The 15,807-nt window shown below is 38.0% G+C and overlaps 1 protein-coding gene across 3 annotated transcripts in view; it reads right to left on the bottom strand.

Moving 5' to 3' along the window:
* Positions 1-15,807, bottom strand: part of LOC115217025 (protein MON2 homolog) — a 794,357-nt gene that overhangs the window by 737,442 nt on the left and 41,108 nt on the right. For 2 of the 3 annotated variants that reach the window (XM_036507025.1, XM_029786561.2), the window contains exons 7-10: positions 14,316-14,416; positions 12,933-13,058; positions 11,089-11,283; positions 5,531-5,655 (exon numbers count right to left, since the gene is read on the bottom strand). In XM_036507025.1, coding sequence (XP_036362918.1) covers positions 5,531-5,655; positions 11,089-11,283; positions 12,933-13,058; positions 14,316-14,416 — 547 coding nt within the window. The remainder of the gene's footprint in view (positions 1-5,530; positions 5,656-11,088; positions 11,284-12,932; positions 13,059-14,315; positions 14,417-15,807) is intronic. The other variant, XM_036507026.1, reaches the window with a different exon arrangement.

Raw genomic sequence — 15,807 nt, 5'->3', positions numbered from 1 at the left:
TGCAAAGACATCACAAAAACTGTTACTCAGAGTTTCACGTTCCCGTTTGTCGTACAGTTTTGTTTCTGTCCAACAAACAGAAACACGAAACTCTGTGTACCATTTCATGTGAGGTCTTTGCAGCCTTATTAATAAAGCATATTACTCTACCTCCGGTATTCGAGTACTATTCTTCCACCTTGTTTCACATTTATGTGCTAATTCTGGTATATATATATATATATATATATATATAGTAGATAAATGAATTATCTTATTACGGATAATTCGAAAGATAACCAATACCTGGGTAGCAAACTCACAACAGAAAGAACACGGTTGAAGTTACGACCATAGGGCATATACTCCGTGCCTTAGTGCGGAAATTTGAAGTTTAATTTAATATAATAAGTATAGGAAAGAATGGAGCTGAGCGAAGATTTAACAAAATTCCTTTATTTTATTTTCGACATATGTTTCAAAGTCTGCAAAATCCCTAATTCCGAATTAATAAGGAATCCATTATGCAGCTTTCTCTTCAGGAAAATCCAGGAACTTCTTTCGCCAATAAAATGCACAACAAGTTTTTAGATGACCGCTCACGAGGAGCCCATAGCGATAATGATAAATAATGTTTATTTATAGGAGAAACTGGCAGTTAATAGAGTTCAAGGGTTCAATCGAGGTTGGAGAAGGAAGGTAAAAGAATATTAAGGTGAGGGAATGCATTCTGTTTGACTGGTGTTTATATTTGATTTATTTTATGAATGAGTGCTCGTGTGTATGAGTGTGTATAATTGCCTTAATGTGTGTGTGTGTGTGTGTGTGTCTGTGAATGCGTGATAGTGTGTGTAGAAGGCTGACAGAAAATTAACAGTCAGGAGGTGAAAGGACTGTGTCTGTGTGTTCGAATGTGTCAACTTAAGAGGGAGTGGGCAGAGAGAGCCCACAATATTAATGACAAAAGACGAGGGGACAGCAGCTCTTAGCAATTATGAGAGAATCTTATAAACTAAAGGGATGAGATATCACAAATTAATTTTGTAGGAAATCCAGGGGTTATCTATATTAGACTTCAATGGTATGAGTGAAAGGTATGCTTTTTCCAGTGTAAGCATCTGAAAGATCGCTCGACAATCAAGTTTATTACTTGGCCTCGGGCAAACAGAATATGAAAGAGTTCGGAATTACAGAGGGCACAGATTTTTCTGCCCTTATCAAACGGTAAGGACACCAACAATATTGACCATTCCAGCGTAAAAGTTGAATTTGTGTTCTTCAAACGCCAGACTAATATGCTTAGCCCTGTGGTGTGCTGTTTACTCTTATCTCGGAACGTGGAAAAATGGTTGGAGACCCTTGTGGCTAATTTAGAGGAGGTTGCGCCAATATAGAGGTAGACATCAGATCCAGTAGAAATTTTGCACTGGTAAGTGGTGTTTCTAATTTTGGAGTTATTTGATAAGAACCTTAATCTATTGGGATTAGTTTCCGATACTAATACAGCGTTCTTATTTCTATGATGGGTGTAAAAATTACTGCTGGATTTGGACACGATACTATTCATCCTATTTTCATTACTATTTAAGGCAATATCACCTGCACATTCCCTGTTTCTGGGAATGCTGTGATTGTTATTGTCCGTAAAACTACTACTGAAGAGAAAGCTGCATAATGGACTCCTTATTCATTCGGAATTAGGGATTTTGCAGAATTCGAAACATAAGTCGAAAATAAAATAAAGGAATTTTGTTAAATCTTCGCTCAGCTCCATTCTTTCCTATACTTATTATATTATATATATATAATATATATATATATATATATATATATATATATATATATATATATCTGTGTGTGTGTGTGTGTGTATATATATATATATAAGTTAGCTGAGTTAGACGTTAAAATACGCAACACTGGAGGCAGAAACAGCTGTTAGATGGAAGCAGTCTATTTGTATTGAATTAATAAATAATAATTGGTGTAAGTCAATTGTTGTTCATCAATATTACTTCTCTTCTTCATACATATATATATATATATATATATGACAGGCTCCCACACAATTTCTGTCTACCAAATCCACTCACAAGGTTTGGGCCAGCCCAGGGCTATACTAGAAAACCATTGCCCAAGATGCTGCACAGCAAGATTGAACCCAAAGCCACATGATTGCAAAGTGAACTTCTTTACCACATGGCCAAACTATCTAGAAATAGTTTGCAAGTAAAATCCAATAAATGGCCTGTTGTCATGGAAACACTCAATGAGTCGGGCACATTACTAGTTTTTTTTCTTTCCTTCATAATATACGCTTCATCTAAGATTTAGATAAGATAAATTATCTTCATTACAATCAACCAACTAGCCTAATTATACATATGTGTGTGTGTGTGTTTATAGGTTTGGTCCGGAAGAAGGAGATCTGCAGGGCCTCCAAGATGAGAAAGATTAATGCCATTAATGTAACGCAAGAGAAGTTGTGAGTGAAATCAAGGACAAGGATAATCTGAGAGAGAAGTAAAGCAGTTTGATAGGTGTCTATGATCATCATCATCATCATTGTTCGACCGTGGCCAAGACAATGGAATTTATTATGTTACGCCAGACCTCACGGTCCATCATAGCATTACGGAGGTCCTGTTACTGGATGCCTGTATTCCTGGAGATTACATCAGGGTAGGAGAGTGTGCACCCTCTGGTATCGCGAGCAGATGGCTTCCAGAGGAGAAGAGGAGAAATTACCTCGTTTTCAGCTCTACAACAATGTCCAGCCAACTGGTACAGGTGGTAGTTTCCCATATATTTGTACTTTGGTTGGATGACGTTTCCACGAGAGATTTTGAGCTCTCATAATGAGATACAAGAGTTTTGAGAAGTGAATAATAAACTGAGACTGGAGTAGAGAGGAAATGTTTCATTAAACTAATACAACTGGGTCCTCAAAAGCTGTGGAAGTTGTAAATAATAAGACAAAAACTTCCAAGGCACAGGCCTGGCTGTGTAGTTATGAAGTTCATTTTGCAACCATGGGCTTTTGAGTTCAGTCCCACTGTGTGGCACTTCGGGTAAGTCCCTACTTATATTAGCCCTGAGTCAACTAATGTCATGTGAGTGAATTTGATAGATAGAAAGTGAATGGAGGTTTGTCTCATGTGTGTGTGTGTCTTTGTGTTTGCTCCTCCACCTACCCCACGCTGCAGCCTGACAGCCAGTGTTGGTTTGTTCACATCCCTGTAACTTAGCAGTTCGGCAAAAGTGACTGATATACTAAGTATCGGAGCTTAAAAAAAAGAAAGAAAATAAGTCATGGCTTGTCCAAGTAAATCCTTCAAGGTGATGCCCCAGCATTGCCACAGTCCAATGACTGAAACAAGGGAAAGATAAAAGATAAAACAGATAAACAAGAAGCTGACAAGTTCCTGGCTTTGGGAAAGAGAAAACACAGGAGCATCATTTAATTATGATTTTATTCAACATATTCCCCTCTCAGATTCACACACTTATTGCAGCAGTCCTTCAGTTTTTCTAAGCCCTGTAAAAGAACTCAGAAGGTTGGGCCCCCATCCAGGTCTTTTGCAATACCCTTAAATCCAGGAACTTTCCAGCACCCTATTGTACTTCTTGAGGCTTTAGCATTATTTTGTTAGTCTCTTTTCAATGTTTACCAAGGCGCAGTAGTGGCTGTGTGGTAAGTGGCTTGCTTACCAACCACATGGTTCCGGGTTCAGTCCCACTGCGTGGCACCTTGGGCAAGTGTCTTCTACTATAGCCTCAGGCCGACCAAAGCCTTGTGAGTGAATTTGGTAGATGGAAACTGAAAGAAGCCTGTCGTTTATATATATATATATATATATATATATATATATATATATATATATGTATGTATGTATGTGTGTGTATATGTTTGTGTGTCTGTGTTTGTCCCCACAACATCGCTTGACAACTGATGCTGGTGTGCTTACGTCCCCCATAACTTAGTGGTTCGGCAAAAGAGACCGATAGAATAAGTACTAGGCTTACAAAGAATAAGTCCTGGGGTACGATTTGCTCAACTAAAGGCAGTGCTCCATCATGGCCACAGTCAAATGACTGAAACAAGTAAAAAAGTAAAGAGTAACCACATACTATATGATACTACAAATTCAGACCACTGCATGAACAGTTGGAGTTTTTTACAAGTTATCTCCATTCACTCTCCGTCATCTTCATACCATCCTCGTCACTTTTATATCAGCTTTTTCATTGCTAGTGTGGATTAGCCGAGACTTGCTGAGGCAGTTTTCTACAACCTGTTGCTCTTTCAGCCACTGACACCAACTTGTTTCCAAGTAAAATACTTATTTCCCAAGACTTCCACATAGTGAATGGCCCAACAGCTGGACATAGTTCTACGGTAGGCAAAAGGAATGACACCACTGCCAAAATGGTGACATTCTTTTATATACTCTTCTTGTCTTGTCTTGAGACAGCATTCACCCGGGGTGGGTTGAGCTGGCTTCATTCATCCTCAATGCAGCATCTCTCACAAACGCTGACCAGACCTGGCGATTTGAGGCTAATGACCGCATGATCTCCAACCACTCCCTATTCCAGCGGCGAACACCGTAGATATGGGGCCTAGGTTGGGTTCCAGATCAGCCTTGACTGTCATCATCCAGGTTTTTCGTTGTCCACCACATTGCTTTCGCCAACCCTGGAGGGGAGCTGGGGCAATTTATATACTTTTATATACTTCATAAACAATATCAAGGCACAAATAGGAAAACACACACACAAGGCTATGACAGACTTCTGCACAGTTTCATTTGCTAATTTAATCACAAGACCTTCATCAGCTTCAGGTTACAGCAAAAGACATTTGATCATGGTGCCACACAAAACAACAGGAGTCCAAAGCAAAATTCTTAATCACAGAACCATACCTATTTTCAACATGGAAAAGACAACAGTCTTTGTTTTTATGGATTAACATAAGTAGAGCAAACAGCTTTAGCTGATGCAATGACATAATGATAGAGTTTAAAATAACGACTAAAAAACATCAATTTAATCCACTTAATTCACTCTAACACCAGGGATTTAATTATTTTGTTTAAAATTCCGTTAGAACTTAAAAATCTCTCTATATATAAAGCTGAAGTTGTCTGTGTGTGGCAGGTTTGGTAGCCTTCAACTAACATTATCTCCTCCAAGACCCTGTAGTGCAAGTTGACCAAAATCGAGAGTATGATAGAAGAAGGCTTGCTCTTCCTTCTGTAGAAGAAAAAATTCAAATCAGACCATGTTAACAGCAAAAATTATTTACATCAAAAAGGTGCTTTTTTTCTACGAAAATCCCTATTTTTTACGATTTTCTTACTGCTGTGTCGCCATTTTTCGGTGTATTTCAACCAGAAAAATGTTCACTTAAAGAGAATAACAAGCTACATAATGCAAAATTTTTACTTTTCAAAAATTCCAATTCTAAAGGGTCGAAACAAACCCGAACAACGCTGGGCGATACTGCTAGTTACTGGTAAATGAAGAAACAAAGTCCTGAGCTCACCTTAGTAATTCCGGTTGAACAGTCAGTTTATGTAAAACCTCGAGAGTGAGGCATCTTTGCCAGCTCGGCTTTTCTGGTTCAAGAAATTTCACAAGTAACGACAGGAAGATCTCACACTCAGTTACCTGTAATGAAGAAGAGATCAAATTTTGTAATTGAAGAAGAACAATTAACTATTTTCTTTTATGCATTATGATTACCCATCATCATCATCATCATCATCATCATCATCATCATCCCCATCACCCTCATTGTTACATCTGTTCTCCATGCTGTCATAGGTTGAAAGGGTCATTCATCCTGAGTCAGTTCATATTTGGAGTTGCTGCCCTCCTAAATGAGTCTGAGAATGACCACATCTCATTCCTATGTTCCTTCTTTTGGAATAATTTCTATGGCTGGTTTCTAAGCTCTTCCTAAAACCAAATCAGTGTTGAAATAAGACAATACCAATAAACCAAAACTGCTTGTTATAAACATGTGTTATTACTTCTATGGAAAAAAAACATCAAATGTATTCATCATCATCATCGTTTAATGTCTGTTTTCCGTGCTAGCATGGGTTGGACGGTTCGACCGGGGTCTGGGAAGCCAGGAGGCTGCACCAGGCTCCAGTCTGATCTGGCAGTGTTTCTACAGCTGGATGCCCTTCCTAACGCCAACCACTCCATGAGTGTAGTGGTTGCCTTTCACATGTCACCAGCACAGGTGCCAGGGGAGGCTGGCAGTGGCCATGATCGGTTGGTGCTTTTTACGTGCCACCGGCATGGAAGCCAGTCATGGTGGCGCTGGCATCAGCCACGTCTGATCTTTCTTTCCTTTACACATTCATATTCATTTTAGATATGACCACTACTCGTGATAAACAGTCATAGAAACTATACTTGTGGAAAGCTAACACTTCGACAGCCAGTAAATGCTTTACAAAATTCATAGTATAAAACAACACACTGATATTTAATTAAATAATCAATATATGTAATCACTTATATATAGCCATTGTAAATGATTTCAATTTCAAGTCTGATGTAATTTAGTGATAGAAAAATAAAAGAAAGAGGTAAAAAGAAAGAGAGGAAAACTAATGATTATAAGACAGAGATTTAGACAAACTAATCAACTTTTAGTCTGTTCTTAGATTTAATCTTCATTTTACCCAGTCAGTAATGATGAAAAATATTTCTGTCCAAAAACCAGGTTTGCCAAAATGGTAACCAAAAATAGCAGCTCCTAAGCTTATTTTTGTCATGAAACCTTTATGGGATCTTCTAAAAATCACAGAACCCTTATCTAAATTTTAGAGACAAGTCCTGCCACTGTGAGAAATTAAAAGAATGTCTACTTTTCCATGTTTGCATGGGTTGGACAGAGTTTATTGGAGCAGGTTTTCTGTGGCCAGATGCCATTCCTGTTGCCAACCCTTACCTGTTTCTAAGCCAAGAAATATTTCCCCATCACCAGAAAAGTTTATTGTAGAATATTGGAAATAATTGACATTCAGTTACAACAATCATACTGTCAAAACAAGCATGCACACACACACACACACACACACACACACACACACTTATTTCAGTTTCCTTCTACCAAATCCACTCACAAGGCTTTGGTCAGCTCAGAGCTATAGTAGAAAATATTTATCCAAGGTGCCATGCAAAAGATCTGAACCCAAGACCATGGGAAGCAAACTTCTTAATGACATGGCCATGCCTGTATCTTTATTAAATTGTATGTGAGGAGAGCTGTGAGGAGAGCAGTGTGAAGAAGTGCCACTCCCAAACATTTGAAGGAATCCAGGTTAGAGGTAGACCCAGGAAGACATGGGATGAGGTGGTGAAGCATGACCTTCGAATGTTGGGCCTCACAGAGGCTATAATGAAAGACCGAGACCTCTGGAGATATGCTGTGACTGCAAAGACTCGGCAAATAAAGTGAGTCCACAGCAGTTTCCAACACCAGTTTTGCATAACCAGCTCCAGTCCATTCAAAAGTACCTTGGATCGTTGGGTGACAATCTGTGCTTGAGGAGACCTATTGAGTCAAGTACATCAACATCAAAATGAAAATCAAATGGAAATTGTAGTTGTGATCCTCATGCCGGTGGCACATAAAAATCACCATCTGAACATGACCGATGCCAGCACTGCCTCAACTGGCTTCTGTGCCGGTGGCACGTAAAAAGCACCAACCAATCACGGCCATTGCCAGCCCCCTCTAGTCCCTGTGCCGGTAGCATCTAAAAAGCACCCACTACACTCTTGGGTAGTTGGCATTAGGAAGGGCATCCAGCTGTAGAAACACTGCCAGATCAGACTGGAGCCTGGTGCAGCCTCCTGGCTTTCCAGACCCTGGTCGAACCGTCCAACCCATGCTAGCATGGAAAACAGACATTAACAAGTGACTTTCACGATTACAGCCAACGATTCTAGTCAATGCACAAGACAGCCATTATGCTCCCCCCCCCCACCCACAAAACACCACCACGTGGACTCTGTTGAGACTAGTAAGAAACAATTATGAACTTTTTTATTACACTTTCAAAAATATTTTTGATAAGGTTCGTTTTTTCAAGAAGAACCAAAACATGTAAAATCTCTAAGAAAATTTAAATTTATCTTATATCGTGGCATTTTCAAACTTCTTTTTTATAAATATATACCCACTCGTATGCCACCTACACTTTTTATAATATATATATATATATACAGGGTGATTCAAAAGTCACCATACATAGGAAAAAATTTATTTTTTTATAAGGAACAGTTAAATAAAAAGAAATGTTCCTTATAAAAAACTAAATTGTATGTATGGTGAGTTTTGAATCACCCTGTCATACGACGGGGCTGAATTATGTATGCTCATAGGAGCCTTTATTCTCCATAATCTAAAAATAGAATTCCCATTTATAGATGCAGGTCAATATAGGGATGACGGCCTCATAGCCACGCATAATCTAAACGGCCATGAATCAGATAGACTTAGGAAGGACCTTATAGCTTTCTTTCAAAGGATGGGCTTACGGATTACGATAGATACTAACCTGAATAGTGTAGATTTTTTAGACGTAAATTTTAATGTAAGACCGGATAGATTTAAACCTTTCCGTAAGCCCAATGAAAAGCTATCGTATATTAGCAAAGATTCGAAACCACCAGTTATCCTTAGCAACTTAGTCAGCAATGTAGGTAGAAGAATATCTTCAATTTCTTCGGACGAGGCAGCATTCCATAATGCTGCACCTTATTACGATAGCGCATTGAAGAATAGTGGATTCTCGGAGAAGATCCAGTTCAACCAGCTTAATGCTAATAATAATGCTGCACGAAGAACTAGGACCAGGAAAGTTTTTGTGGTTCAACCCGGCTTTCAATTTGGCCGTAAAGACTAATATAGGTAAGGAATTTTTGAGATTAGTCTCTAAGCATTTTAAGCAGGGTCATAAATTCTACAGAATATTTAATAGAAGAACCCTGAAGGTTAGCTATTCTTGTTGCAGAAATTTCGCCTCTTACATTAGCCAACATAATAGGAAGCTAATTGAGATTAGACATGGTGCCGAGCCCATTAAGAAATGTAATTGCAAAAACGAAAGCTCCTGTCCGTTAGAAGGGAAATGTCTAGTGAAAGGAGTAGTTTATAGAGCCAAGGTGCAAGTGGAAGGCTCATCGGAATACAAGACATACACAGGGGCTTCAGAAAATTCATTTAAAACAAGATTTTATTCTCATAAGAATTCTTTTAAATACCCAGAGAATAGGAGGAAAACCAGCCTAGCAAAATATGTCTGGGAACTAAAAGAAAAGGAAGCCCCACCTTTCAACGTGACATGGAGCATTCTGGACAGGGCGGCACCATACAGGCATGGAGCTTTCAAATATAATTTCAAGTGCAAGCTTTGCTTATTAGAAAAAATGCACATATTATTCAAAGACAATAATTCTTTGAATCAAAGAAGTGAGTTAATGAACTTATGTAGGCACGCGGCTAAATTTAAAATGTCGAATATAAATATACCATATGGATAGAGTATATATTTTGTATTTTGATTTTTGATTTTGATTTTGACTCTTAAGCGCTACGACGGATCTATAGCAAAGTCTTATTGTTTCTACATATATATTAGGAAAAACCTACAAACTTTGTTTTCATGTTATTGTATTGCATAGGATTACCTTGATTATTTATATTACCTTGATTATTTATAAATGACCCAAAATAGGATGTTATATTTTATTTTATATGTCTTTCGTATATATTTTTATTAATGCACCCATTTTTTAAAAGCAATGCTTTTTTTAAAAAAAAGCAATGTTGTCAAATTTAGAATGTTTATATAAGTTTGTGTATAGCAAAGCATATGTATTTGTAAGCATGCGTATCTGTGTATGTGTAAGTGAAAGTATGCTTGTGCTTAAGCACGCATACACACGACGGTATGTATATGTATCAATTCAAACTTGTGTATGTATACTGGCCTCTATAGATGCCAATAACATCGCTACAAGTTTCCCCCCCCCCACCCCTCTTTCGTTCCTTTTTCTCTCTTTCCCTTCTTTTGTTCCCCCTCCTTGCTCAGTATATGAGAATTGCTACATAGATGAATTTTAGCTTGCGTGCGAGACGGTTTGCGTGAATATATGTACACATGCTTTTATGTGTATAATTTAGATTCATATTCATACGTCTGTATATGTATGTATGGCGTTTACGCGCATCCTTTTGTGTATGTTGATATATATATGTGGATTTTAATATAAATATGTATTGCAGTATTTATAACAGGTTTAATTTCTATGCATTAATTTGTACTGTCTTCAATAACGGCAATAGGTTTTTTCCTCGGTTTTTTCCTCGGATTTTATAATTTTTATAAGTTTTTATATATATATACATATATTTTTGACCTTTTTGTTTATCGCTCGAAGATTGACCGTTTTTTCTAAAGGGCCAATCAAACAAGTCCATTTCTTTTTAAAGGTGTAGCGTTTGTAAGAGTATAGATTGAATTAATATATATGTTCCATTCTAGCAAAAAACTGTCTGATGAACGGCAAAGAGAAACTCAGAGTAACAGATTTTGTTGAATTTTCTGCTGCTTAAAATAAAGTATATATATATATATATATAATACAAATACGAAAATGGAGAAACAATTTAGTTTGTTCATCAACTTTTGGATATTAGAATGTTGAAACAACTAAATTATTTCTCCATTTCCTTATTTGCATTATAAATTAACGGTAAAAATATTTCTTTACCTTAACCCGTTTAATACAATAAATGAATTAATTGCATTGCAATTAAAAACATTTATGTATTAAGAATTTGGGTACTTTACCAACAGTATATTGGATAAATACTATCCCTTAGTGGGTTGCACCCATAACCCCTAACTTACTTTGTGTCATATATATATATATCAAAAGAGAGAGAGAGAGAGAGAGAGAGAGAGAGAGAGAGAGAGAGAGAGAGAGTAGTTGTCAATCAATGACATCTGTCAGTAGATATTAAACAATTTTGGCATAAAAAAATATCATTTTAGAGAGTAAACGACTCACCAGAAGCTGGTAGTAATATTTTATTAGTACAGAGACAATCCGAAGAAGTCTCATCACAATGGGAAAAAAAGGCTTTTCAACAGGAGCAGGTGATGGAGGTGGAGGCACTCCCTGTCTGTACTTGAGACTCGGTGAGAACAGCTTGATTACCAAAGGACATACACGCTCTTTTAACATAAAACTGAACTCTGGATGCTGCAAAATAAAACAAGTATAAAAGCCATTAAGACATTAAATAGTGAAAACTGTGTCAGTAATCATCTCTATATATATAAAGCTGAAGTTGTCTGTGTGGCAGGTTTGGTAGCCATCAACTACACTATCTCCTCCGAGACCCTGCGGTGCAAGTTGATCAAAATTGAGAGTATAATAGAAGAAGGCTTGCTCTTCCTTCCCTAGAAGAAAAAATTCAAATCAGACCATGTTAACACCAAAAATTATATACATCAAAAAGGTGCTTTTTTTTTTCTATGAAAATCCCTATTTTTTATGATTTTTTGGCTGCTGTGTCACCATTTTTCGGTGTATTTCAACCAGAAAAATGTTCACTTAAAGAGAATAACAAGCTACATAATGCAAAATTTTTAGTTTCCAAAAATTCCAATTCTAAAGGCTCGAAACAAACCCGAGCAATGCCGGGCGATACTGCTAGTAATATAATAATAGTCAACATCATTATAAATATTTTAATGGAATCTCTTCTGATACTGGCATAGGATGGGTATATCTGCTCTACAACCTGAAATTTAACACACTTGTCTACACACGCAATATATACACCAGCAATACACAACAATTTCCCAACAAGCATTTACTGTCTATTTCCATACTTATTCTTATTCTTTGTAAGCCTAGTACTTATTCTATTGGTCTCTTTTGCCAAACCGCTAAGTTAAGGGGATGGAAACACACCACCATCAGTTGTCAAGCGATGTTGGGGGAACAAATACAGACACACAAACATATACACACACACACACACACATATACATATATACGACAGGCTTCTTTCAGTTTCCGGCTACTAAATCCACTCACAAGGCTTTGGTCGACCCGAGGCTATAGTAGAAGACACTTGCCCAAGGTGCCACGTAGTGGGACTGAACCCGGAACCATGTGGTTGGTAAGCAAGCTACTTACCACACAGCCACTCCTGCACTTTAGATGTAAAAACAGTTTCTATGTATCCACTTGTCTACACACACATACTGATTTATGCCTGCACTTGAAATTTTTTTTTTTTTTTTTCCAGCACACAGGAAACAACTTCAGATGTAGTTTTGCTTGATTTCTCTATATTTTGGGATCTTAACCTTTTGACCGACAGATTTTAAAATATGTATGACATCATTTGTGCATTCGTACTGGTTTTAGCTTTAGGGTTAGGGTTAAGGTTTTAGGGTTAGGGTTAGGGTTAAGGTTTTAGGGTTAGGGTTTTATGGTTAGGGTTGTCATAAATAATAGTGACAAATATACACTGAAATATACACCGCCAGAAGTTGTTGTTGACAAACAACAGAAGTAAGTCTATTCAGCTGAATACACGTCATTAATTGGTTGAAATTACTGAAATATTATAACTTTAACATGAAATAACTTCCTAAATATAAGCTTTTCTCAAAAACGTTAAGAGTAAAAGATGTTTTATATGTCACATTCTACCAGTATACGAAGTTTGAAAGTGTTTAGTTACAAAAAATTATTTTTGAAATCTGTCAGTCAAAAGGTAAAGATCCACATTTCCTTTTCTGTTACTTCGTTGGTGAAGTGGAACATTATCGTAACTATGAATCTGTAAGCATCAAGAAAAGATGATGAGAGGATTTCGTTGGGAAGGTACTCACGCGTAAGAAGACATTAGAGAATGTAGTGAGGACTGATTCGAGAAGTTCCAACCCGAACGTGCGGGTCATTTCTGTCATTCCAACGAGCCAGTAGGGTTGATCAGCATTCACAAGTTGGCACAGATCCTGGAATTAGAAAATAAAAGAATTGCATTCAGTTTCATGGTTTTGTTCCTATCTTTTTTTCATTTTTTTTTTCTTAAGTTTCAAAATTATGTGAGGTCTTTGCCAGTACTTCCTGGCTGGCCCCTGTGCCGGTGGCACGTAAAAACCACCCATTACACTCTCGGAGTGGTTGGTGTTAGGAAGGGCATCCAGCTGTAGAGACTCTGCCAGATCAAGATTGGAGCCTGGTGCAGCCATCTGGTTCGCCAGCCTTCAGTCAAAATCGTCCAACCCATGCCAGCATGGAAAGCGGACGTTAAACAATGATGATGATGATGATGATGATGATGTGTAGTTAAGAAGTTTGCTTTGCAACCAAATGGCTTTGAGTTCAGTCCCACTACATGACACTGGATAAATGTCTTTTCTTATAGCCCTGGACCAACCTTTGAATTGCAGCAGGGTAGATAGACACACAGACAGACAGAGACATATATACATACTAGCACACATGGAAAATCCAGGTCTGTAATGATTCACAGCTCTCAAACTGGTCCATACCCACCATCCACAGCAGCTCTCCAAGGTGCTATTCAAATATTCGTTACTACCACCAAGATCTGCACCCACGATCGGCTTGCACACAAACATACTTGCACACAAAGACACTTGCACACATACATACATACTTGCACACATACATACATGCACACATGTATACATGCACACATGCATACTTGCACACATACATACTTGCACACAAAGACACTTGCACACATGCATACTTGCACACAAACACACTTGCACACTAAGACACTTGCACACACATATACATACTTGCACACATACATACATGCACACATGCATACTTGCATACATGCATACTTGCACACATACATACTTGCACACAAAGACACTTGCACACATGCATACTTGCACACATGCATACTTGCACACATGCATACTTGCACACATGCATACTTGCACACAAACACACTTGCACACACATATACATACTTGCACACATACATACATGCACACATGCATACTTGCACACATGCATACTTGCACACACACATACATACTTGCACACACACATACTTGCACACATGCATACTTGCACACACACACAAACTTGATCACATTCATACATATAGCAGGCTTCTGCACAATATCCATCAAGCAAATTACTTAATTACATGGCTACAACCACACCTGTATTTCAATTTTTGTCTTTTTAATGTATAAGAGCAATGAATGATAAAAAAAACGAATTACCTGAAAGAGCAAGTAGGCGTCTCCTGCACATGGCTGCAAAGATTTTGGAGGTGTTTTACTACCTATCTTCAAATCTTCAAAAGATATATTGCCATTAACTTCTGAAACAAGGAAATTGTGAAATTATTTCATAAAAAATAATACATAAACAACAATACATTTGTAAGAGCAGACAACACTTACTTTCTAAAACAAAAGATTTGGGATTTCGTTTTTTTATTTTTTTTTTACTAAGTCATGAGGAGTTATGTTTATGCTGGCTGACTGGTCCCGTGCCGGTGGCACATAAAAAGTACCATTAAAGCATGATCGATGCCAGTGCTGCCTGACTGGCTCCCGTGCCGGTGGTACATAAAAAGCAGCATTCAAACATGGTCGATACCAGTACCACCTGACTGGCTCCTGTGCCGGAAGCACATAAAAAATACCATTTAAGCATAACTGAAGCCAGTATTGCCTGACTGGACCTCATGTTGGTGGTACATAAAAAGCAACCACTACACTATCAGAGTGGTTGGTGTTAGGAAGGGCATCCAGCTGTAGAAACTCTGCCACATCAGATATGAGCCTGGAGCAGCCATCTGGTTCGCCACTCCTCAGTCAAACAGTTTCATCCATGGCAGCATGGAAAGTGGATGTTAAACGACAGTGATGATGATGATGATGAAGGTGTTAGCAGAAGGGCAGATTTAGATAGAGTTTAAGAGTTTAACTGATCTTTTCTTAAGAAAGAAAAATAGCCGATACTCTAAAGGTGTTACCTTTCTTATTTTTACCTTTATTCCTTTCTTTCTAATTTGCATTGTCCTAGTTTTCAGAAAGAATTTTGAAAGTTTTGTCTCACAATTCTTCAGTCAAAACTATTCTAATAAAGTTCTGTTAGAATTTCTAACACAAGCACAAAGCTCAGAATTTTAGTTGAGATGAAAGGAGGTGGGTGAGGTGTTGATTTTAGACACACCTGGTATCTATTTATTTATACCATGCATTTTGTGAACAATAGCATCACAAATTACAGGCATCCAAAGGGGCCAATCATTGATTCATTGCATTAACAATGAAGTGATGAGAGCTACAAGGGAGCACCTCATTAACTCGGGAGAAACAGCAATCACATAGGATATTTTTGTTTAAAAACATCAGTTCTTTAGTTTTGATCAACAATGTGTATTTTCACAATACATATCAACACACACACACACACACATATATCATTATCATCATCATCATCATCATTTAACGTCCGTTTTCCATGCTAGCATGGGTTGTGCGGTTCGACTGGGGTCTGGGAAGCCAGATGGCTGCACCAGGCTCCAGTCTGATCTGACAGTGTTTCTACAGCTGGATGCCCTTCCTAATGCTAACCACCCCGAGAGTGTAGTGGGAGTCTTTTACGTGCTACTGGCACAGGGGCCAAGGGAGGCTGGCAAACGGCCACGATCGGTTGGTGCTTTTTACGTGTCACCGGCACGGACACCAGTCAAGGCAGCAC

Source organism: Octopus sinensis, linkage group LG11, assembly GCF_006345805.1.
Source record: "Octopus sinensis linkage group LG11, ASM634580v1, whole genome shotgun sequence".
NCBI lineage: Eukaryota > Metazoa > Mollusca > Cephalopoda > Octopoda > Octopodidae > Octopus > Octopus sinensis.
This window is presented reverse-complemented; position numbering and strand designations above follow the sequence as displayed.